This window comes from Lynx canadensis, chromosome E3 (assembly GCF_007474595.2).
Source record: "Lynx canadensis isolate LIC74 chromosome E3, mLynCan4.pri.v2, whole genome shotgun sequence".
Classification (NCBI taxonomy): Eukaryota; Metazoa; Chordata; class Mammalia; order Carnivora; family Felidae; genus Lynx; species Lynx canadensis.
In genome coordinates this window covers 32533401-32558888 of record NC_044318.1, presented here as the reverse complement: position 1 = coordinate 32558888, position 25488 = coordinate 32533401, and the positions used below count along the sequence as shown (strand labels likewise).

At 53.1% G+C, this 25488-nt stretch overlaps 1 protein-coding gene across 14 annotated transcripts in view; it reads left to right on the top strand.

The window, feature by feature from the left end:
- CUX1 (cut like homeobox 1) overlaps nucleotides 1–25488 on the top strand; it is a 377703-nt gene that overhangs the window by 186780 nt on the left and 165435 nt on the right. For all 14 annotated transcript variants that reach the window (XM_032591662.1, XM_030300237.1, XM_030300236.1 and 11 more), the window contains one exon: nucleotides 20072–20150. In XM_032591662.1, the coding sequence (XP_032447553.1) occupies nucleotides 20072–20150 (79 nt within the window). The remainder of the gene's footprint in view (nucleotides 1–20071; nucleotides 20151–25488) is intronic.

The window sequence follows — 25488 nt, the reverse complement described above, 5'->3', positions numbered from 1 at the left end:
CTCGGCAGCCTCGGCTGGAAATCTAGGACACCCGCTCCCTCCCGTCCACCCCACTCGCCATCCTTCCTCCCGCCATCCTCATCTGCCCGCATCTTACCATCCCTACTCCCCACAGCGCGTCCAAAGCCATCGTTTGCCACTGAGACCCCTGTTCTCTGTTCCGGCCCCTGCCCGCTCCACCCCCACCTTCGCTCCACGCATCAGCCAGGAGCGGGTCCCTTCCTGCTTACTGCCCTTCTGTGGCTCCACTGCCCTTGAGGCAAGCACGGAACCCCGACCTCAGCCTTCAGGGTGCCTGGCCTGGCTACGTCCTGCCCTCCACCCAGCCCCGTCTGTCTCGCTTTTTGGTGCTTTCTTCAGGTGTCATGCCATCAAGAGGTCCCTGCCTGCCCGTCCAAACCGGGGTGTTCTAACTCTTCCTCTTGTAGCACCTTGTCCCTTTGTCCGGAGTGCTTTTCTCGTTGTCTTTGTGGGTTTGTCTGTGTCCACCACTCTCTCCAGACTTTCTGTGTCCGCGTGGCCTTGTAGACCCACTGCCTGGCCCTAGCGAGCATGCAGTAGGTGTCCACTAGATGGGCGAGGGCCAGGGGGCAGCACTATCCTTATTTCACAGATGGCAAAGCTACGCCCAGAGAGGAAAAGTACCCACCCAGAGTCGCACGGGTGGTCACGGCAGGGCTGAGACCCACGTTGGTACCGTCCGATACTGCTCGGGGAACAGGGAGGGGGCACCTGCCCTCCATCATCTCAGTCACCCTCCCCGGTCTTTGATAAGGACCTCGGGCGTTGGTGCCGCGTAACGTGCTTTGCAAGTATCCCTCCGGCCCCCCTCTTCTGACCAGCCCCTCCTGTGTGGATTCTGCCCGCCGTGCTGTGTCTCACACGTACGTAAATACCCCCGCGTGCAGACGCTTTGCCACAACTTGATATGTACTCCTGGGAGGAGTGGGGGGCCCTGGTTAACTGAAGACGGGGGCTTCACGCCTGTGTCCCCTGCTCCATGGCCCACACGGACGGCCAAAATCATCTTTTGAAACTTGCCGTCCTCCCGAAGGCCCACTGTGTGCGTGACCTACCGACGGTACTCGGAGCCGTGGCCAGGCCGTGTGAAACTCCACACCGCCTCTCTGATACCTGTTTATTTCTTCATGCAGTGAAACTCTCTGAGTATGTACAGCTCGGGGCCAACCGGGAGCCAAGGATATAACCCTGGATACAGTTGACAAAGCCCCTGCTACCTTGAAGCCCACGTTCCGGGGAAGGGAAGCGTAATAAAGACGAGGAGTGATGTCAGATGGCGACGAGCTCGGGGCTGGGGAAGGAGCGTGAGGCAGAGCAGGCCGAGCAGGGGCGGTGCTCCCGGTGCCCGGAAGGCTGAGGGGACGAGGGAGGGAGGAAGGCCAGAGCACTCGGAGGCCCCCGAACACCCTTGGGAACCATTTGCCATCCACCAGTAGCTGAAATGGATTAACGGTGGGTAAATATTCTATGAATTCGTTAAGAGGAACTAAGAGTTTTGAGGATGTTCTGTAGCCCGTGTCTGTGGCCCTGTTACATACTTAAGCTTTTAGATCTAAAGGCCATGTCTAAATAAAGCCAGAACGTCCAAGGACTTTATTCCAAAGAACATTTCCCAGGGACTTGGAAGGACCTAGGAGTTGGCCCCGGGCACTGCCGCTCACTCTCCGGTAACCTCGGGGAGCTCAGGCCTCCTTCCGCCTGACTTCGCTCATCTGTAAAATGAGCGGGTGAGCGAGATGGTCGGCGAGAAGCCCCGTAGCTCTGAAGTCCAGTATGACTCAGCGGACTAACCCTTGGGTTGACCGTCATCAGCAGAATAGAAGAGGACATTTGTCAGCAGTTAGAGCCGCTCAGAAATGGAATGAGCTGTCCTCTAAGGTAGTGAGTTTCCTGTCGCTAAGAGTGTTCAAACAGGGCCAGAGGACCAAGGTCAGGGAGGCGGTCAGCTCTTACCCGTTCGTCCTTCGGGGCCCCGTCATGCCTACACTTAGCGAGGGCTGCACTGAGTGCCGTGGGCGGGACTGTGTCAGAAAGTTGGACTGGACTCTGGTTCCTCAGGCGGGTCCTCAGAGGGGCCAACAGGGCTGCATGAGAATCACCCACGTGTTCCCAGAAATTCTGCTCCCCGGGCTCCTCCCACTGAGGTTCTGGTTCAGCTGCCCGGGGCAGGGCCCGAGAAGCTGGAATTGGACAGAGTCCACGCGTGGTTCTCCTGCATGGCTGCCCACTGGGCTGGGTTCCCTGCGCGGGTGCCTCCTCTCCGGGTTACGCTCTGTGGCGCTGCCCGCTCGAGCACCTGAGACTGGCGGGGAGGGGGCTCCGTGACTCAGCTTGCAGTCTTTCCGGGCTTTCGGTCCGTGGCTTCTGCTCCGGCCAGACTGGTCCGTCTACCGTCCCTGAGCATGCCCCTGTGGTTTCCCGCCTCTGACCTTCTCCTAAAGTCACGGCCTCGGCTATTGGAACCTTCCGCCGTTCCTCACCTAGAAACACCATGTCCCTCCTTAAAGACCTGAGCGTCTGCCTCCTTCGTTCCTCTTCCTGCCGCCCCAGCCTGAGCTTCTAGCTTTTTCCTTCTCTTCGACTTCATACCCTCTTCCTGGCCTTACCGAGCCGTCCTTCCCCTGTTACTGAGTACTCCTCGAGTGCTGTGTGCCAGGCTCCCTGCCAGGTTCCTGAGTGACCCACAGGAGCAGCAAGGCTGCTTCTCCCCCCGGGGAGACGGCAGGGCCATCTGTGAGTTGGGACCCCGTGTCCCGGACAGGTGAGCGTGGAGCAGACCGGGCACCCCCGAGGACACTGGCAGGCGCCGGCTGTCCGCTTTCCCCGGGGGACCTTGTTTCTCACCCCACACGGCCATCGTCGGACTTGTAGGCCTTTTCACGTGCGTTGGTAGTTGTGGCCACGGTGGTGACGGCGACAGTGTTTCAATGACCTCACGGCGCGGTCCGAAGACCGGGTGCACACGGTGTCTTCCTGGAGGCTCCCTCCGTGACGGCTCAATTAGGGGAGCGGTAGGGCTGTGGTTCAATATTCAGGCCAGCTTCCTAATTGAAAACACATTTTCCCCTCCGAAGCTGCAGCTGGTTTGCTTCTGCTCATGCAGAAAAGGATATAACCTTGCCTAACATAGGAAATGAACGGTTGAGAGAGAAGCCAAATTCAATTTCAGTCAGATATGTTGAGGCTAAGCCCGTGATCTATGGAAGCAGGGGAGCGAGCCGTGTGCATGTGGAAAGGGGCGCACTCAGCAGTCCATTAATCACGGCCGCCCGCCCGGCGCTGCCGCCACCGCGTGGGCCTCTGCGCCGGGGCCGCCCCTCCGACGGGGCTGGACCGCAGCCAAGCACTCCAGAAGTTAACCTCTTAAAGACCCGGAGCTGCTTTCTGTTGAATAAATGTAATTTTGTGGTCAGACATAAATGCTTGTGATGTAGCAGGAGCTTTGAAAACAACAGTGAGCCAAAGCTATTACAAATTGCTCTGCGTTGTGGAAGTCAACAGCATACATCAAAACTCCGAGTGTATGGCAAATTGATTTCGGCCCAGAGCTCTGCAGCTATTCAATAAAAGTCCTATTAAGCCATTGTATGTAATGAACAATCCAGAGCAAATCTAATATTTTCAGTGGATAATTATTTTTAACATCCTCTCGGTAACCGTCAGTAGAGCTCTTGGATGTTTCCAGCGCGGACCCGCGTGCGGTGGGCCCTCCTCGGCTCTCATCTGCCTCTGCCGGAGGCCCCAAGGCAGCCCCACCCACCGCTCCGAACTCGGGGTCCCCCTGCAGGGTTCACCGGCAGACCCTGCTCTCGGAGAAGGACACGGAGGTTCCGGTCTCCCCGAGCCTGGCACGCAGCGGGGCCCCAGGAAGCACTGGTTGAACTCAGATGAACTGAGTTGACATGGAGCAAGGAGGCAAAGAGCTCTAGAATAAGAGAGGAAAATGCTGTGTTGGCTCCAGAGCCTCTAGAGACCAGAGGGTCACAGGTCAAGAATTCGAGGTCCCATGTGCTGTACCCAGAGGGACAGGACTCGCCCACTGCCCTTCTGCTCCTCGATAGCTGGGGAGACGGGCTCTGTGTCAGGGAGCCCCTGCTGATGGAGCCACCAGAGTGATCATGTTGCCAGCTGAGTGGGGGTCACCTTGGCAGAGGCCACCTCCTCGGCTGCTCCACCACTCTCTTCGCAGCCGGGAGATGACCCTGGTCACACTGACTCATGTCACACTCTTTAGTCTCTCCTTCCAGACTAAGCTTCCAGAGGTCAGGGTTTACTCATTTATTCTTTCATTCAGTTAGTATTTACTGAACACCTACTCTGTGCCAGTCTGGACCTGACCTAGACTGTGGTCTCTAGTTGTAGGTAATTAAGCTGCTTTCATGGTGCTTAATAGCTGAGCAGGATCTGTGTCCTCAGATGGCAGATAGTAAATGAGGGATGGGTGGGGGTGGGTGAATGGATGGGTGGGTGGATGGATGGATGAGCAAGTGGATGGATGGATGGATGGGTGGGTAGATACATGGGTGGATGCGTGAGTTGGATATATAGATGAGCATGTGGATGGATGGATGGATGGATGGATGGATGGATGGATGGATGAACAAGTGGATGGATGTGTGGATGGATAGATGAGCAAGTGGATGGATGGATGGATGGATGGATGGATGGATGGATGGGCGAACAAGTGGATGGATGGGTGGATGGGTGGATGGATGGATGAGCAAGTAGATGGATGTGTGGATGGATAGATGAGCAAGTGGATGGATGGATGGATGGATGGATGGATGGATGGATGAGCAAGTGGGTGGATGGATGGATGGATGGATGGATGGATGGATGAACAAGTGGATGGATGTGTGGATGGATAGATGAGCAGGTGGATGGATGGATGGATGGATGGATGGATGAACAAGTGGATGGATGTGTGGATGGATAGATGAGCAAGTGGATGGATGGGTGGGTGGGTGGATGGATGGATGGATAGATGGATGGATGGATGGATGGGCGAACAAGTGGATGGATGGGTGGATGGATGGATGAGCAAGTAGGTGGATGTGTGAATGGATAGATGAGCAATTGGATGGATGGATGGATGGATGGATGGATGGATGGATGGATGGATGAGCAAGTGGATGGATGGATAGATGGGTGGGTAGATACATGGGTGGATGTGTGAGTTGGATGTATAGATGAGCAAGTGGATGGATGGATGGGTGGGTAGATGGATGGATGAGTAAGTGGATGGATGGATGGAGAGATGGAGAGTTAACACCCCCAGTGTATAAATCAGAAGTATTCTCTGTCCATAAAAGAGACCCCGTTCTGTCTGCTTACACTTCCAGAACTTTGCGGGGAACCATGTGATACCAAGAGGCAGCTGTGATATGAAGATAAGGGCCCAGAGTTACAAGGCCTGGGTTTGAGGCCTGACTTACCATGACCTTGACTTTCACCATGTCAGTGGCCCTCTCACTGCCTCTCTTTCCTCATGTGATAAACATGAAGGATTGGGGGAAATAGCTTCAAATGATGATTAGAAGTAGTATTTGTCTAATTTATTTTTTCTGGACTAAAGTTATCCAACTTGTAATAGTCATATAGTATTTATTTGAATACTGTGGAATTTAAATTATTAGGGTATTTTATTTTCTGCAGAGCTCTCTTCCTTGGAAAAACTCAATCTGGATGTTAATTAGGTTTTACTAATGTTCCATCAATTTAATGCAGTAATTTCTTAAATGAAACTGACACCAAGGACCAGATGGTCCAAAGGAGGGCTGTGAAGGTGTGTGCGGGGCCCCCGGAGGGGCTGAGAGATGCTGATACTGGCTGAGAGCTCAGACGAGTTTGCCCACGTGCCATCTCTCCCCCGGTCTATTACAGTCGTGCCACTGCTCCCTTCGCTGGTAATCATTTGCACAACATTTTATGTCTGTAAGTTCCCATTTCCGTGATCTCACACAGCCTTACCCACGACCTTGTGCTTAGCGACGTTATCGCCAACCAGAGCGACAGGACGGGAGGATGGCCGTGAACTTGAGGAGCAGAGTGGGTTCCCGGGAGTGAGGTCTTTGCCCCACCCCTCGCCCCCAGCTCCGTGCCCTTGACGCCTCCCCTGTCACTGTCTCTTGGTCCCACCTGTCCTGGGATCTGTGGCTCCCTGGAGCCTCGTTATGGCCAGCCATGTGCCACCTGCTTGTCACTAAATACCATCTCTAGCAAGTATTCCCGGATGGCGGGAGCCCACCCCTGCAGTGAATATCAGCCACACGCTTGTTAGCCACCCGCACAGACAAGCGTCGTGACAATCGTCGGGGTCGCGAGTGGCCTGAACAGGGTTACAGGTTGGAACCCAGGTGTTTGGACTCAGGCAGATACTCATTCCACTCACCGCCACGGAAGGGGGCATGGACCATTGTTTCATGTAACTACAACTTCCAGAGCCTTCCAAGTTGCCAGCCAGGAAAAGGCAACCCGGCCAAGTAGCCCAGTGACCGCCCAGCTCCCCTCCTGGCTGTTCCTCGGCCTCATCCGCTGCCATCGTGAGGACCCAGAGTGGCAGGAGAAGGGGGTAAGAGTCGAGTCGGGCCCACCCGGAAGTTCACGCTAGCTGAGCCCCCTAGTGGGAAGGAAGAGTAACCTGGAGAAGATGTTCCGCTGAAGCCTGCGGACTCTGAGCACAGCCCTTGGAGAGAGGAGGGAGTGGAAGGAGAGAGCATCTCCTCAGCCAGCCGCCAGTCACCCTGGCCACAGATCTCTGAGAGACCCACTTCTGCCAAGAGACCCTGGGAATTCGGCCTCCCCCACTGCACTTGTTCGTTCATTCGTTCATTTTGGCTGCCTGTCTGTGTGTCTGTCTGTCTATCTATCTGTGAGACAGATGAGACTGAGCAGGGAAGGGGAAGAGAGAGAGGGAGATGGAATCCCAAGCAGGCTCCGTGCTGTCAGAGCAAAGCCCGACGCGGGTGGTTCACACACAGGTGGTTCGAACTCACTGAACCAGCGAGCCACCCAGGCGCCGCCCTCCTCCCCCCCTTCGGCTGCCTCCTTCTCAACACACAGCTTCCTTCTTCTCTTTCCCTCAGAGTTGCCTTCCCATCCAGAGTGATCACCTCGGGTCACCTCCTGATTGCCGTCCCCAACCTTACAGCATAAAACCGGGGGCCCTGGCTTAGCCCCCAGGCCCTGCCTCCCAGCTGCCCTGGCTACGGGCACAGCAGCACCCCGACTTTTCTGGAAGGCAGCACACCCTGTCTCTGTGCAGGCTCCCCTTCCCCACTAAGCCCCGGCCCTCCCACCACGAGGAAGTTCACTCTTCTCTTCCGTAAGTGTTCACAACACGAGGTACAGAACAGGATCTGTAATATCCTCCCGTTTGCCTTTTTTTGAAAGGGACGACGACGTGTGTATACAGACGCTTGTAAATGCGTAAAATATTTCTGGAAAGATGCACAAGATGGTCTCCGCCTGTCAGCCAGGCAGCTAGGTGAAGGTGGATGTGCATGGGAAGGAGACCTACTTTTCACTGCATTCTTACACTTTCTGTCATTTCTATTTTTATTTTCTTTTTGAAATTAAATGGTGGTTAGGATATTCTTCAGGTTGTGCCGCCATCACCACCGCCTGATTCCAGAACATTTCCATCACCCGAGAAAAGAAACCCTATACCCATTTACACTCCCCATTCTCCCCCCACCCAGGCAACCACGAATTGACTGCCTTTCTGTCTCTGCAGGGGTTGACCCCTCTCAACATTTCACTTAAATGAAATCATACACTGTGTGGTCTTTTGTGACTGACTCCTTTCACCTAGCATCACGGTTTCAAGATTTATCCGTATCGTATCCTGTGTCAGTGCTTCATTCCTTTTAATGGCTGAATAATAATCCATCGTATCGATACGCCGTGTTTTTTTAATCCATTGTCGGTTGATGTGATGGCCATTTGGGTTTCTGACGCCTTTTGGCTGTTGTGAGTATGCTGGTGTGAACATTCATACGCAAGTTTTTTGCACAGATTCACGGTTTCCTTTCTCTTGGATATGTACCCAGGAGTGGAATTGCTGGATAATATGGTAACTCTGTGTTCAGCTGTTTGAGGAATTGCCAGGGTGTTTTCCAAAGTGCCTCATTTTACATTTCCATCGCCGGTGTATGAGGGTTCCAGTTTCTCTCCATACTCTCTAACACTTACCTCTATAGCCTAGTGGATATGAAGCGGTATCTCATTGAATTAGGGGTTTTGATTTGCATTTCCCTAATGACTACGGACATTGTGCATCTTTTCACGTGCTTATTGGCCATTTGCATATCTTCTTTGGAGCAATGTCTATTCGGATCTTTTGTCTATCTTTAAATTCAGTTGTTTGTCTCTTTGTTGAGTTGTAAGAGGTCTTTATTTATTCTCTATACTAATCCCTCGTCAGATACGTGATTTGCAAAAATGTTCTGGGATCCCAATCTGTGGGTTCTTTCGTTTTCCTGATAGCGTCCTTTGAAGCACACAAGTTTTAAATGTGGTGAAATCCAATTTACCTATTTTTCTTTTGTTGTTTATGCTTTTGGTATTGTACTGAAAGTCACAAAGATTTACAGTGGTGTTTCCTTATAAGGGTTTTGCAGTTTTAGCTCTTATATTTTGGTGTCTGATACATTTTGAGTTAATTTCCACATACAGTGTGAAGTAGGGGTCCGGCTTCCTTGTTTGGTGTGTGAATATTCAGTGTATCTCTGCGTTGTCTGTCAAAAATTCTTTCCCCACTGAATTGTCTTTTCACCCTTGTCAAAACTCAGTTAACTACAATGTGAAAGGCTATTTCCAGACTCTCAATTCTGTTCCACTGATCTAATGGCATGTCTGCCCTTATGCCAATACCACACATTCTTTTTTTTTTTAATGTGTATTCACTTTTGAGAGAGAGAGAGAGAGAAGCAGCATGAGTGGGGGGAGGGGCAGAGAGGTAGACAGAATCCAAAGCAGGCTCCAGGCTCTGAGCTGTCAGCACAGAGCCGGACGTGGGTCTCGAACTCATGTACTGCAAGATCAGGACCTGAGCCGAAGTCGCACGCTTAACCGACCGAGCCACCCACGCGCCCGCCAGTACCACACGTTCTTGATTAATGTAGCTTTGCGGTGAGTTTTGAGATTGATAAGTGTGAGTTCCCCCACCTTTGGTTTTCTTTCTCGAGAATGTTTCGGCTGTCTTGGACCCCTTGCATTTCTTTTTTTTTTTTTTTTTTTTTTAACGTATATTTATTTTTGAGACAGAGAACAGAGCATGAACGGGGGAGGGTCAGAGACAGGGAGACACAGAATCTGAAACAGGCTCCAGGCTCTGAGCTGTCAGCACAGAGCCCGACGCGGGGCTCGAACTCACGGACTGTGAGATCATGACCTGAGCCGAAGTCGGCCGCTTAACCGACTGAGCCACTCAGGCGCCCCCGGACCCCTTGCATTTCAATACGAATCTTAAGGATCATCTTGCCAGTTTCTGCCACAAAGCTGGCTGGGGTTTTGACAGGCATTGCGCCGAATCTGTAGATCGAATTTGGGACTTTTGCCATCTTAACAATATTAAGTCTCCCAGTCCGTGGACATTTTAAAATCTCACTTTCAGATGGTTTATGGCTAGTGGATAGAAAGACCATCGATTTTTGTGTATTGATCTTGTATTGTGGAACCTTGCTGAACACTATATGTGTTTTTATATCTTTAAGATTTTTTTTTTCTATATACATATATATCCTGTTCATAAAAACCGTGTTTGAAAAGCGTCACGTAGGAAAAGAAAAGGAAGAAAACCTCGGGTAGGCATTCGGCCTCCTCCACGGCCCCACTGTGATTTATCTGTGAGGTTTGGGCGGGGGTCGGCTGAGGCCCCAGAGGATAGGCTAGCACAACGCCAGGCACACGTCAGCCACCGCTTAAATGACCCTGTTGCCCAAGTGAAGGGCTGAACAAACCAGGAAGGAATTCGGGCAGCCAGACGGTCCACCTCAGGGGCGCCCTGCTGTTGGCAGAGGCTTTCCTGCTGGGAAGCTGCGACCCTGCCTCGTAGCCTCTACCTGTTGGGCCTGGTTTTGCAGTCGGGGGAGAGAAGACAGCTCATCGTCCTTGCCCACAGCAGCCCTTCAGAGCGTGCTGACAGCCGGAAGGTCAGATGTGCGTGGCAAACGGTAAAGGAAAGAGAGGACTAACCGCCGGTTACTGCTTTCATCGTCTCTACCGTAATTGTCCTGCTGTTCTCTGCCACAGATCCCTTCCCCGTGGCCCCACACCTTTATTTCCCCGCCTGTCCTTCGTGCCACGATCTTCTCCGGGCCTCTCCGGTTGCCTTCTCTTAGAGACTTGGTCCAGGCGGGAGGCGGGTGGTTACGGAATATTCCATCGGTTGTGTAGGAAGCCACTGCGTGGTGTTACCCACGTCTACGCTGCATTGCTTCCTAACTGAAAGCGTCCTGTGGGATTTGTCCATCCCGCTTCCAGCCGTGTGGGGATTTCCAGCGAATCTTGTCCACTTGGTAACTTTGCAGTAACAGACTGGAGAAGGCGTTTCCTATAATTAATTCCCTGCCACGCGGAGTATCCCGGATGTGATGCTTCCTCACTGGTGTCTGTCTGCGAGTTGGAGGTCATGAAGGAATGTGACCTTGACAAAGAAAGCTGGTGATGGCTGCTGGGCTGGCGGGGGCAGGTGGGCAGCTGGGCTCCCACGTGGGCGCGTTCCCAGTCTCTCCTCCTTCCACGTTGCTCCAAAGGCAGCCTGGGCGCCAGAAGAGGGGCTCCCTCCGCCCCGGGGTCCTCTCGTGTCCCCCACGTGGCTCACAGCAAATATGCTCTCTGCCGCTGTGATCTTGCTTTAGAAAACGTATACCTTCCTTTTACGTGGCCGTGTTCATTTCAAGTGAGAACTCCAAAGCTGGGGCCACGCCCGCATCTCTTTTGGACAGGATCTTGGTCATTCTCCGTTGACTTCCGGTTATTCCACGTGACTCCTCCAATCAATCGTGTTTTGCTCTTGAAAGACGGAGAGCGAGACAGAACTGTTCTCGTCCCTGAAGCTCTTGCTGGTCCTTGTCGGCCTGTAGTCCAGCAGAGCACATCGATCTGAAGATTCTGTGAATGGTCCGTGTTTATTCCTAACTCATTAGCTTGGGAATTCCCAGGGTGCAGGCTAGGGGGTGTTTGTGGGCGTGCCATTGCCGCCACGGCATCGTAGGTGTTGTTTAAGCGTCTCCGTCCCCCAAGACTTGAAACGGAGGAAGACGGCCTGTGGCGTGGTGGCAAGAGAATGCTGCATTTGGATTTTTTCTAGAAAGTTACCAATGTTTTCTCAGATTCTGTACACTCCAGATTCTGCCGGCTGCTTGATATGGGAGATTCTCATAGTTGATTTTCACAGCCCAGCAAGGAGCAGGTTATTCACTAGACAGATGAAGAGACCAAGGCGTAGTTTAAGTAACCCCCCTCCAGACCATCCGGCAAGCACGCGCTAGGGCCGACCTCACACCGGCGTCTCTGTTCCTTCGAAGCGCACGTTTCTTTGCACTGACTGCACGGCCCCGGGCCCCGTGCAAGCCCCAGGGTGCTGTGCTGGGTGTCATCATATGCTTAGTGGCGTCCTTTAGGGGCCTGGCTCCAGACGTGGTCGGTTTCCGCATCTGAGAAGCGGCGTTACCGATCTGGCAACCGCATCACCATTCACAGCAACCAAGGCTGATTCTCCCCACTTTGCAGACAAGGAAACTGAGGCACAGAGGTTAATTCGGTGGCTGAGGTAGCACACCTGTGTCAGTGCTGGGGCCGGGACTCACCCTTCTTCTTCCCACACCATATCCAGGCCCTCAGCCCTGCGTGCCACCACCCTACCTACCACCTGTGCCTGGCAGGGCCCCGGGCGGCACCCTGGAAACATGAGCCTTTGCATTTCAGGAAACACAACACTGGGGGAGCATGAGGACCAGTCCTTCCGTCTCGTATGTTTTTGGTGATCCCTAGGCCCTTGTAAAAAGCCCACACCGTTGTCTGTACCCGGGCCTCGTGACGGGGTACCCGCGTGTGGCCTGTGGGGGGTGGCAGCCCAGCGGGGCAGGGCCAGGCGCCCACAGCAACCTGCTCACTGCACCGAGGAATGGCTTCCTTGTCTCTGAGCGCGGCGTGCGACAGGTGTGGCACCCAGACCGAGGCCACCGGTGTACAAGCAGGGTGCGCGCTGTCATAATAACAGCGAGGGTATCCTGCGCCTCCCAAGTGCTCGGCCCAGTTACGGGCACATTCCTTGTTACTATTTACCTAAAACCTACGAAGAGGTCTTATTTTCTCCCATTTTAGAGACGACATCACCTGGTGATTTCATCACCTGGTTATTTACCCCAACCGCCCCCCGCACCCCCCACCCCCCCCGCCCGCCCGCCCCACCGCTTTCCTCCGCTGCTGCCACTTCCCCAGGGCTGTCTTGTTCCGACAAGGAAGTTAGCGCTTCCCTAAACTAGGCCCGAACTTGGCTCTCATGGCTTCCCGCTTTTTAGACTAGACTAAATGGGGCACGGTAAAAGCCCCCCTGAAGCTCTTAATTATAGGAAGCCGCCTCCTCCACTCTGATGCTACGGTTACCGATGCCGCAGGATGCAGCAGTGCATTACGAGGAGTCCCTTAGCCCGTCAGCCGTTTCTGCCTGGAACCTACCCGCATCCATTCACAGATGCTCCCCAGGCAGCCTCCCACGTCCGTTGGGACCCGGGCGCTGGGGTAAAGAGAGGAAGGCGCCTGTGCCCCTGCCCCCTGGCCTGGGATAGACCACAGGGTGGTGGGGAGGAAGCTCGTGGACGTGAGTCATCATCACATGGTGTGGGAAGTGTGCAGAGAGGGATTTGCAAAGAGCCCAGGTGGCACAGGGACCGAGTGACCAGTGGCGCCCGGGAAATCAGGAGGACACCGCAAAGGAGGCGTCACCGGGACTGGCTCGAGAAAGAGAGCTGGACTCCCCCAAAGGTGAAGAGCATTCCAGCCAGAGGACCTAGTGTACAAAGACCTAGAGGCCTGGAGGGGCGTGGCGTGTCGAGGGGACCGGGGCTTGGTGTGGAGAAGCCTGGTCAGTGCTGGGACTTCGTGGGAGGTGAAGTCAGCAGGGTGAAGCACGGGCCGCGCCGGGAAGGGCTTCGGGGCCTCAGCCTGAGGAGTGTGGATTGTAGTCTGGGAGTGAGGAGAAGCCACCAGGGCAGAGTGGCTCTATGTTTTTTCTGGGTTCTGGGACAGGGACCCAGGGGCCCTGAGAAGGACACACCATACTCCGTGGCAGGCCACAGTTCCGGAGATCCGCCGGGCATGGGTCTGCAGCGTCCGAACTGGAAGTCGTGGGGGCGGGGGAGGGTGTCAATTAAGTCTGAAGCATCAAAGGCAGGAAGGAGATAGTTCTGAGATCGATTTCTGAGGCCAAACGAACAGAACTTGTTACTTGATTGATGGTTAAGGCTGGTCGTCAAGGGGGATTTATACATCTGTAAATATTACACCGTTCCGTCCTTTTTCCACCTCTAAGCAAAGCATCTTCCGGTTAAAATTCAGGCCTGTGCTCGTTCCCCCCACCCATTCCCTTCCCCAGCGGCAAACAGGAGAATCCTATCGCAAATTCAAGTAACAGCCCCCAACGCCTCAGACCCGTGAGTGTTCCAAGTCACGGGCGAGTGAGGGATTTCCGCAGGGAACGTCACCTGAAGACATCAGCATGCCCCTGAGAGTGAGAGCGCACCCTGTGCGTGTCACACAGGGGCCAGTCGGAACAGGTTGATTCTTTTAAAAGTGGCGTGGCGGTTTGTACAAAAACGGATGCCTTGAGTGTGTAAATTCTCTTCCGACTGACCCTCCGAAAGCGGACACGTAATTTAGATGATATTTGCATGGTGTTTCATTCCCCTTCTAGGTACATCACGGGTCAGTGATTATCCCCAGCCCTGAGAACCAGCTCACCAAGAGCTCCACGCCGTTAGATCTTCTGTCTCATTTGATTCTCCAGGGCTCCTGTAAGACAGGCATTCCGGCCGTTCCCTTCTCGTAGGCATAGAAAACAAAATGCAGAGAGGCAGAGGGTACGTGGCTGGCTTAACATTCCCAAATGCACGAACGGAGCCCTGTCGTCACTCCAGTCTAGTGGTGTCAAGTCCTGTGCCCTTTCTGCTTTGATACGACCCTCCCCCGCCCTGCCCGCGGTAAAAATAATTTAAAATATCCTTTGGCCCTCACGATATTGGGGATTTGGTCCTTGTTTTTACTTTGTGCTATCTTAGCAGTGTGACCACCCCGGGACTGATGACAGACAGCTTGACTAGATCGTGCTGCAGTAACAACCCCAAGTCTCAGTGGCCTACGGCAACAGATTGCTTCTGGTCCATATAACACGGGCCGTGGGCCGACTGCCGGCCCGCGGACCGTGTGTGGTCCTCATTAGGAGACCCCAGTGGAAAAAGTGGCTCCTGTCAGGTCACACTGGCCTCACGACAGAAGAAAAGAGTGCCGTGCTGTGGCTGAACCACTACTAGATTGCTTTTTTTAATCTTAAGCTTGGGCGTGGCGCCTGGCCCTGTCACTTGTGTTGCGTCGGCCAGAGCAGCTCACGTGGTCAAACCTGACGTCAGGGGGGCAGGAAAGCGCCCGCCACAAGCACGCTGCCGCTGCCGCGGCCTGCTCTCCGTCACACAGGGAGGGTGACGGTCACGGCAGCAACGAGTCGAGAACCCGCACGACCCCCAAAACCCCACAGTGCGGTTCTGCTGGCGCCCCTGTGCCCGGGCACCTGCTCACCCCCTCCCGGTTTCAGGGGTCACACAGGTGATCTCCAAAACCCTCCCAACCTGGCCTGAGTGTGCGTACGACTGTAGGCAAGGATGGGTTGTTTCAGATTCAGAATAAGCTCCCTTCCAATACACTTGTATCTTTAGCTTTAATTCTTATTACAGAAAAGCCAAAGTCCGCACGGTGAGCATGGCGTTGCCGAGGGGGTAACCGGTGGGTCCGGGGACCTGCCGAGCAGCCCCCCCACGCTTCCTGCCGCTGAGGATGCACGGCCCACCGCAGGAGGGCGCTGTCGGGCGGCCGCCGTGGGGAGACAGGCTTCGAGCGCGGGCCCCAGCCAAGTGGCTGTCGTCACATCAGCACATGAACCATACTTTCCGAAGAACTCTTTACGTTACTAAGCATTTTCATGTAGATTTAAAACGGGATCCCCTGACTGCCTGCTCACTTCGGCAGGTGAAGCTGGTGCTCACTTGAGGCACGTGGCCACTCGTACAATAAGAAGATATCAGACACCTGCCGTGCGCCAGTCAGGAGGAAAGGCAGTTGAGGCAAAAAGCATAGCGCGGGCTTTCAAGGAACCCAGGATCTCCAGAGGGAGCCTCATCCATCCGCAGTCCTGGAACTTCCAGACAATCCCATGTGGTGATGGGTGTGTCCCACAGGCAGCGGGGAGATGGGCCAGTGGAGCCTCGAGGATCAGGGGAACATTCCAAGGAGGCGCCTTCCAGGCTGCGGGGAAATTGCTCGAGTATTCAGGGAACAGGGAGTAACCGGGCGTGGCAGGAGGTGAGGCTGATCCCTGGAGCCGAACAGGTTTTCCCCAGGGCCAGGGCTTGAGTGCAACCAGAGCTGCGCCAGACCTGGCCCGGTTCCGCCACCCCTGACCTTGACCTCGCTCACAATGGCTTGGAGGGGGCGGGGATGGCAGGCAGACTCTACCTCAGGCTGTCTCTGCACACTAGGTAGTCAGAGTGTCTAACCTGGATCCTCCTTCCAGGTATCTGCTGGAAGACCTTACCTCACACCTCCTCGGGGCTGCCTGCTGAGGGCCTGGCTCAAGGTCACAAAGGCAGGCAGTGCACACACCTGAGCACCTGCAGCAGACAGGCGTGGAGAGGGGAGCAGTTTGGGGACGAGGACGACACTGTCCCTCTCCCCCTCACTCACAGAACGCTAAAGGGAGATGGCCCCGCGTCCCGGGCCGTAACTGCATGGATACCCCAGGAAAGCTCTGGAACGTGACAAAGCCAGCCCTTCCCCGGGCCAGGCACTGGGCCTCCTTACCCCCGTGAGCTCATCTGCCCGCTCCGTCCTGGCAGGTGGGCGCCATCACCCCCAGCCCAGCCCCGGGGCCCCCCTTCGCCCTCCAAACTCAGAGCCCTGCCAGCCACGGGAACCCGGCAGCCGCCGTCTCTCCAAGCGTGGATAGGTCTCCAGCAGCGGGGATGCGAGCAAGGGGTAGTCTAGTACGCAGAAGCACTAGGAAGTGCCTGGCCGCAGCGAGGGGAATCCCACCACGGAGCTGGGACAGAGGATCGACCGAAACGCAGACTCCAGCGCTGGTCGTGGATGAGGGTGCTGACCATACGGGCGTCAAGAGAGTGAATGAGAATAGAGTAGCATCATTCCCAGAACCAACACATTCTTCCAGGTTCGGAGATCGTACGGGGAGGTGGGGGGGCTGGGTAGGGTCCCTCATCAAGTAGAAACTCAACCACGTGCGGAGTGCTCATCGCCTTGTAGTCAGTCCAGCTGCTTAATGAATTAATTAAGCTCATTGCCCTGACCTTGTTCTCCCAGGGGCGGGCTTTGAATTTTCTTGCATTTGTGGAAAGGGGACACACAGGAAGAGAGCTCAGAATCACGGTCCCTGTGTTAATCTGCTGGAGCTGCCGTGAGCAGGTACCACACTGACCAGCTTAAACAACTCACGCTTCTGGAGACTAGAAGGCCAAGATCAAGGTGTGGGCAGTATGGGTTCCTTCCGAGGCTATGAGGGAGGATCTGTCCCCAGCCTCTCTCCTGGCTTCTCGTGGTTTGCTGTCAGACTTCAGTGTTTATCACCCCGGTCTCTGCCTTTGTGTCCACATGGGGTCCTCCCTGGATGTTTCTTTCTGTGTCCTAAGCTCCCCGTTCTACAAGGACAGGGTCATATTGAATTAGGCTTCCCCCCAATAACCTCCTCTTACCTTGATCACCTGCAAAGGCCTCATTTCCAAATAAGGTCACATTGACAAGTATTGGGAATCAGGACTTCAACATCTTTGAGGGGACACAGTTCAACCCATAACAGTCCCCAAGTTTGCTGTGTAAATTACCAACCCCATTCCCACCTCCCTCCCCATCAACAACCCAGATAGGAGAGACAGGACCACATTTCAGGATCCTTCCACATCCTATCCTTTGCCTACCACAGGGGCAGCTACCCTTTGTACCCTTGGTCAGAATACCTGGAAAGCGAGGGACCCTCGCTAGGTGCGTCTTGAGTTGGGTGGAGAAGCCTCTGTTGGTGTCGAGAGGTACAAAGAACAGGCAGGACATCTGCCCTGTTTTCTGGGCAGAAACTCTGCTCCCCGTGAGCACGTTGCTCCCCAGAGGGAACAGAAAGATCCAGAGCACAGGGAGTGTTGCAGACATCTGAAGAGGTGACTCCACTTTTCCTCAAACCATCTATGTGTGGAGTAGTCGGATACAGAGGAAATCGGTACCGTTAACACATTTTCCAAATCTTGCAATAGATATTGAAAAAGATTTTTACGTTACGAAAGCACAGTGTAAAATTTTACGTATGATTTAATCTCAAATACACATATTTTAACAGCTTTATTGAGATATAATTCACGTACCATATAACTCACTCATTTAAAGTCCACAGCCCATTGACTTTGAATATAGTCAATATAGTCAATGTGCAACCATTTCCACAATTAACTGTAGAGCATTTCATCACCCCAAAAAGAAACCCGGCACCCCTAAGCCATCATTCTCCAAACCCCCCATCCTCCCTGGCCCCAGACAACCACTCGTCTACTTTCTGGTCTCTATAATTTGCCTCTGTGACTACATTTCATTCAACTATATGTTGTTTTCAATTAGAAAAAAAAAATTTTTGAAGGGAACTAGAGACCAGGGGATGACTTCTACTAGAGAGTGGCAGAATTCGGATTTTTATTTCTCTCCCTCTCTCTCTCTCTTTCCGTATTTTTCTAATTACTCAATGAGCATGAATTGCTAACACTCGGGAGGGGGGAGAAACGTTTTATTTTACAAATAAAGAGAGAACTATCTTGTCACTTTTAAGTAGTCCTTCGGGTTTCTCCAAACGCTTCCCCAGCACCTAAATCCCACTCTCGTTTTACGGGGGGGGGGAAGTGTGTCTGGGTTCCAAACAGCTGACTTCAAACGGGAATTTGGGGGCACAGCGTGCTGGAAGCTGGAACTGCTGGTGTGCTTGCTCTGCATCGGGCTTCCGGAGACCTGTCCCCCGCCAGCCCTTGGGTCCTACTCCCCAGCATCTTCCAGTCCTACCTCAGGTGGCCTCTCTCGGCCCCGAACAAATTGTTGGTTGGCTCCCACGAGAGACCCTGTAATTAAGCCACATCCTTTTGCCTCTTTAATAACACTGGAGACAGTATAATTCTGCGAGGGGACAGAAGGAGTATGTAATTTAGTGTCCTTTTCCTGAGCCAATATGAACCCCGTGCATGTAGTATCCTGCATGCTTCAGGTGTAAAAAGTGATCTGATGTCTCAACAAGTGTGTTCTGTGAGCAAAACAACGTACTGAGTTCATCCAGCAATCAGAGGCTCTCTGGATGTGTGTCCGGCACATTTGGGAGTTTCATGCGTTCCCTTTCTTTGATGAATAGACTTTCTGCTGGCTCATCCGGGTTAAGTCACGAGACAAACTGATGCTGGCCACTGTCACAGAAACTGGCCTGGTGCCTAAGCTAGAAACCTGGGCGCCGTCCTTGACTTGCCTGCCTCCTCTGTGCCTCCTCGTATCAACGCGGTTTGACCCCATTCTCCCCGATTGGCCCCTTTTCCCCAATGCCTATGGTTGCCATCGCTCACTGGGTGAGGGCACAGACCCCGGAATGGTCACTCCTACGTGCACTGCTGGCCTTTTGTGATCTGACCTGCTCACCTGCCCACTCCTGTTACCCACGTATCCACATTCCCACCCCAGCAGACCCCCATGTTCCCTGGTGTGTTGTGACAGCCCCATCCGTGGGTTGTTGATCTGGATTCCAGGGCCACAACACAAGAGGACATGCGAGTGCTCTAAGGAGAGCACATAACCACGTGTGCGTGTGTTTCTAGGAGGAGGGTCCTTGGCTTTCATAAAATTCTTTTACTTTTTAAAGTTTATTTATTTACTTTGAGAGAGAGAGAGAGAGTGCTCATGTGGGACGGGGGGGGGGGGGGTGGGCGGTAGGTGGAGGGGCAGAGAGAGAGAATCCCAAGCAGGTTCCGCACTCAGCGCAGAGCCCAACGCTCTGGGGCTCGATCCCACAAGCCATGAGATCGTGACCTGAGCCGAAATCAAGAGTCAGGTGCTCAACTGACTGAGCCGCCCTCATAAAATTAGGCAGAAGTATGTCTAAGAATTGTGAGGCACCCCTCATTAAATTCCTAAGGAGGATGTATGAACCCCCAGATTTTAAGAGTTTTGCTCCAGGTGTTTGAATAGGTCCCTCCCTTTTCACACAGTCTCTCTCCTTCCCATCTGGTGAACTACTTTTGGATGGTCACTCGCCTTCCTGCTTGATGGCCCTTTCTCAGTGTCCCTATGCCTCTGCTTACCCAGCGCTTTCCCGGCCGGGATTCAGTCACCTGTTTCCCCTACCGGACCACAGCTCCTGTGGCTAGGAGCTGTCGCTCTGCCCTCGCCTCCCACACGGTGTCCGCCTACGGTCGGCTCCCAGTAACCACTGGCAGAGGAAGGAAAGGGACCGTCTTCCTCTGTGGGGAGCCCCCACTCAGCTGGGCAGTGGGACCGAGTGTCACAAATGGCCACATTATTGCACAGCACCGCTCCTGCCTCGTCCCCCTCGCCAACCGGGCCACGTGGATTGTCTCCCTTTCGTGTGTTTGCAGCCATCTTCCCCGAGAGGAAGGCCCAGCTGTCCGGCATTTTCGTGAACCAATCAGACTTCTGTTTGCCGTGGGAACTCACTAGATGTGTGATGATTTCTAAATTACCTCTTGACACATTTTAAGCTCTTTGTTTTTCTTTTCCTTCTTCCATCACCTTTCAGATTGATGCACTGAGTAAAAGAAGCAAAGAAGCCGAGGCAGCCTTCTTGAATGTCTACAAAAGATTGATTGACGTTCCAGGTAAGCCCCTACGCTCACCCGGCCCACCAGTGGGCGCTGTGTGTTGGCGAGGTGGTGGGTCTTGGGCTCACTCTTCTCAGCTTCTCTAAGGGAATTATACCAGCGATGGCATCTCCCCCAGGAAACAGGGAATTCTGGGACTATGGAGTCTCCAAAACCCAGACTTTGGTTGGGTACGGACATCAGCTGCATATTTGCTGAAGTTAATCAGATAGCTTCCCTTTGATGCCTTTGTAAATGCAGAGACTCAAATCCGTGGGGCTACCTTTCTCTTTGGTATAAAAGGCTACACATTCCCAGAGAAGAAATAGAACCCATGTGTGTGCTCCGTAGCCATTGTGAACGTTCACGGTTCTGGGCTGGCTGATTCCGCTTTCAGGAGTGGCCCTAATGGGGCACCTGGAACGCTTCCTCCCTCCCAGGTCATCCAGGGAATCCGCAGCCTCTGGGCAAGTCTTTCACTGAAGGGTTATAGCCAAGGGCAAGGGGTGGCCTGTTGACCACATATGTGGATTCTTGCCTTTAAAGAAACTAAGGAGTTAAATTTTTAATGATGCTTGCTGGGCATTCAGAGAAGCGATGGCTTTTCATTCCTTATTTTAGAAAAGTGAGGCAGATTTTAGGGCACCTTGAGCCATGGGTCCCATTGGTCCTCTTTTTCTGGGTGTTGCCCTCACCAGGAATCCACGGGGTAGTGATGGCCATGATCACGTGGGTCCCAGCTCAGTCCTGGGAAGACTCAGATCAGAAAATTAGGAAAGCAGTCTGAATGTCCTCCTCTTTTGACCAAGAAAGCCCAGTTATCACCACCCTCCCCTCCCCAGCTACTGGAGTTGCTCACTTGCTCCTAGCAATCCTTTGAACATTGCTGGCATTACTGGAGCCACTTTTAACAAAGCAGAGCAGAAGCACGTCTCCTTGGTGTCTGTACTTGGACTCCAGTTCAGGTTCACCATTAGCTCTGCTGTGCCCTCCGGGAGTGGGGGTTAATGGAGGCCACACCAAGCTAAAGGTGGTGGAAAACGTTCTGGACGCTTTGGACAAAGAGGAGAGAGATAGAGATTCTCCTCCCAGGGCCTATTGTGAGGTCTAGGCCACATTCTTTTTCTTCTCTGGACCTCAGCTTCCTCATCTGGAAAATGGAATAAGGTGGGGAACAGCCTAGTGATAAGAATGGTGTTCTTTGAACTTCTCACAGTCTGGGAGCACATCCAGCCCTAGGTTCCAAATTCTAGCCTGTTGATTTTCTGCAAGAGTTTGTATCCCCCTAGGGGTTCCCTGAAGACTCTGGCTGGGGCTCACGAAGAGGCTCCTTCACAGTAACTGGATCATTCGATGCCTTACGCGCACTACATCTCGGGAATCGGCCGCGTGTTGGGCCTGTTTGCGTTTTCTTTTGCAAGTTTTGTGTTGGTGACTTAGTTGAAAGGGGACAGGCTTATTTTGTCTTCGCCAGAGACCCAGAGAGCCTTTCACTACTGTTTTCTAAATAATGTACACTCTCTTTCTTACACGTCCATTTGTACCTGAGTTTTCCCTTAGTGAAGTTTCTCAACTGGGCAGTCTATTGGATTTCTCTTTCTGAAATTATTTTCTGTCTTTATTTCCCATAAACCAAGAAGAGATTTTTTATTTTATTTATTTATCTATTTATTTATTTATTTATTTATTTATTTACCAAAACTCCTCTTTGCCTGAGCAGGACTCATTCAGAGACATAGATCATTTTTACAGAATTTTGATTGTAACATGGGCATATATTTATATTTTGCTTTTCTTGCTTACTACCGTCCCAGAAGCATTTTTTCCCATATTGATGATACTCTTCATAATGATCGTTTTTGGCCAGAGAATCCCAGCTTGGCAGTTTCAATTTTCAGATGGTGGGAGCAAACGACATTTGATGTTTTCTGTTAGAGTAAAAGTCCATCGAAATTCGTCCACCTGTTTTGCCCCCCTCCCAGGTATTTCTTCCTTTACAAATGCCATGGCCTGATGGCTCTAACAAGTGCCTTGAAAAGCAGGAATGGAGCTTGGAGCATTCTACCTGTGTGTTGAAGTCTGCTTACTGCTCAGATGAAGTAATCCTGCGGCTGAGGCTTACAGGAAGGGCCTGGTCAATAGCATTGCATTTACTGACAGTCACGCAGTTGCGGGGAGTCAGGGTGTCTTAACTGTCTGTGCGCTTCAGGCTTCGATCCAGCTGAACCCAGAAACATTGGCGGGGCGTGTTGAGTTGTAGTCGCAAGAAACAGCAACTTACACTGTCAGAAAAGTGAAGGACGCTCCTGAGAGTAGCGGGATGGGGATTTCGGCCCTGCGTCACGTGGCCCAGTTCCAGGAGCCCAGGAAGAGCCGACCAGGTGGCTCCAGGAAGAGGGGGAGCCAAGGTCCCACCGGCCACGGAGGCTGGCCTGGAAGCCTGACAGAACCACCCCCTGCCCCGCACGGACCCCCTGCCCGAAATCTTACTTGTTTGTGTCTTTTCCTTGTTTCTCACCTGTTGGCTTTATTGGAAGGAAGGCCCCGTGAGTTTAGCTTTGCGTTGTCGCTCTATGCCCAGCACCTGGAGCAGAGCCTGGCGTATCACAGGTGCAGTATGTTACATGGCCCGAGGGGCCCGTCGTCCGAGAGCCACCAGGGGTCACACCGGTGGCTCCTGAAGCTCAACCTCATCTCAGTCCTGACTCCTGAGGTTCAGCCTGAATATTCGGTAGCCCCTGCGCATCCCCACTGGGATGATACGGGTACCCCGAAACCACCCACTGTGTCCGGAACAAACTGGCTCCTCCTTGCGTTTCCTCTCTCAGCGAGCAGTACCACCTTCCACCCAGCTGCTCACGCCGGAGCACGGGGTCACCGAGCCCTGGCCATGCTGTCTCCAGAATGTTCTGGATTCCATCCACGTCTCTCCACCCCAGATTTTGCCCTCCACTTCGTACTTCAGGCCACCCTCCTCGCGTCTACACTGCCTCAAAGCGAGTCTCTGAGCTTGCAAGGAGGGGTTGGTCTTCACCCTGCAGGCAGGCCAGGCCGATCGCTTACTCCTCCAGATTCACTTGAGACACCATTGCCTGACGTCCCAGGTCCGGCTTAGATGTGCCTCTCTCTCCCACGCACACACCCACTCCCCGCGCCCTGTGGGTTGGCCCCTGTTATAGCTACTTGGTGCTCTGCTGGTTTCCCTTCTGTCCCTCCTCATTTTCCTAGTGTCTACCCCAGTGCCTGCCACGTAGCAGAAACTCCCCCAAATATTGGTTGAGGGAATAAATGAAAGGGTCAGATTGTTTCTTCAGAACGTTTTCTGAGGTTTTGCGGTCTCTTAATTGTTCACGCTGAACCGTGCTCCCTAGAGCGGCACTCTCACTGAGGGAGAGCACTCTGGCAAGTTCTAACAACCCGGATGGCAAGAGAGCAGAGCGCATCATGCGTTGAGCCGTAGCCATGTGATACCTGTCTGAGCCTCCTTTTGCTTTCGTATCATTCCATACAGATTCACCTGCCTGCGTAGACATTTATAAGACCCTTAGCATTCCGGGTTCAGCAGATCGGCACATGCGCCTCTTAGGGACTGACGTCCAGAACCCGTGTTTGGTTTCCCAGCCGCCCTGCTGGAAATCCCTGTGCCCACCCCCTCCCCCTCCTGCCCCCCTCTCGTGCAGTGGTGTCGCTCAGCTCTGGGGGATAAGTAACATCGGAGCCCTGGTTCTTCCTTCTTGTTCATCTTCGACATCCCGAATCCCAGATCATGTTATTTCTCTTCCCCAAAGTTCATTCGTGCTAAAGACTCGGAATAAACTTTTAAATATGTAATTGTCCCGCGGATTCCACCGAACAGTTAAAATAGTTAGGACCCCCATCTTTGCTTTCTTCCTCATTTGCCACCAGACTGTTCTGCATTCTCTGGTCAATTCGGAGAGTATCTTAAGATGCTTTTTATCGGAAATACCCTGCTTACTTCAGCCAGAGCACTCTCTTTCCGCACTGCTGTGACCTCCCCCGCCCCACCTCCCACTGATTAGTCAGTGGGTCAGCACCTCAAAAGCTGGCCCCTCCCTGTGTCGCAGGAACCATGCTGAGTCCCAGGGGTAGAGCCGGGAGCAAATCAGCCACATGCCTTCCCGTTCTCATGGGCTTCAGAGGGCGCTGGGAATGTGGGCGTTAAAAGTAATCACACACATAGTCATTGTAGCGCGGGTGTGACAACTTTGGAGACAGAGCCCATTGGGCATGAAGTGTAGATTGGAAAGGACTGGGCAGGGTCCCAGCTTGGTGAGCAAGAGGAGAGGGCAGTAATGTCATCTAAACCAAGACACTGGTTTAGGGGGCGCTAATAGTTAACGCCCGAGTAAAGGTCACACACCAGTATGGTCACCCAGCTGCAAAGGCAGGTGGAGGCCTGGTAGGTTATGTGAAGGATTCTGGACTTTGTCTGACCGAGAAACCAAGCATGGCTCGTGAGCATGGAAATGCCACGATCAGATGCGTGTAACAAAAAAGTCATCCCGACTATACGGGTAGGACAGCAGATTACAGAGGTGTCCCGAGGCGATCTGGGGTGCGAGAGATGAGGTCCTTTGGTTTCAGGTGGCAGGAGTTAGATTAGAGGAAATGGACAGATTTCACCTGCATGTAGGAGGTATGGTGGATGGCTGAGGAAGGCCACCAGGGCAGTCCTCGCCTGGACACGGTGAGCGCGGTGTGATTTCCTTCAGGACTGGTTTCCGTGGTTCCCTCTGGTGTATTACTTAAAAGGAGGACCAACAGACAAGTTCGGAGGATTAATCTCTCTTCCTGGTTCTCTTATCGTCTCTGATCGTTGTCCTAATTGAAAGTGGCCTTTGGCTTTATCGTCAATGTCATGGCAGTAGGAGAGCAGATTTACATTTTGATTCATAAATAAGTTAGGATTTTACTGCGTCAGTCTAGATGGCTTCATCTGTCAATTTTGTCACAGACGGATTTTTATATCCTCATGTTTATGGTGAGCAGATAGAGGTAGCTTACACTTGGACAGAGCTAAGATCTTTTTATTTTAATACACCTCTGGTTGAGATTCATATTTATATTTATTACTTGCTGATGATTAGCCATACGGAGAAGAGCTTCATGGTAGCCATCTGCCAACAACGTGACTTGGTAAGGACACCTGGGCAAGGCCCCCCCAGATGGGGAGTCCCTCTGCGGCCAGCTCCCTCCGGAGCCTTGCGTCCTTCTGCATGGGGATCTGTGGGTGAGGGCCAAGTTCAGTGAATATCCGTCAACAACAGTGACCCCGAGTGTGCGCAGAGAGGTTCAAGGTGTGCTGTGTGAGAAGTCCCAAAACACATTCCCTCGG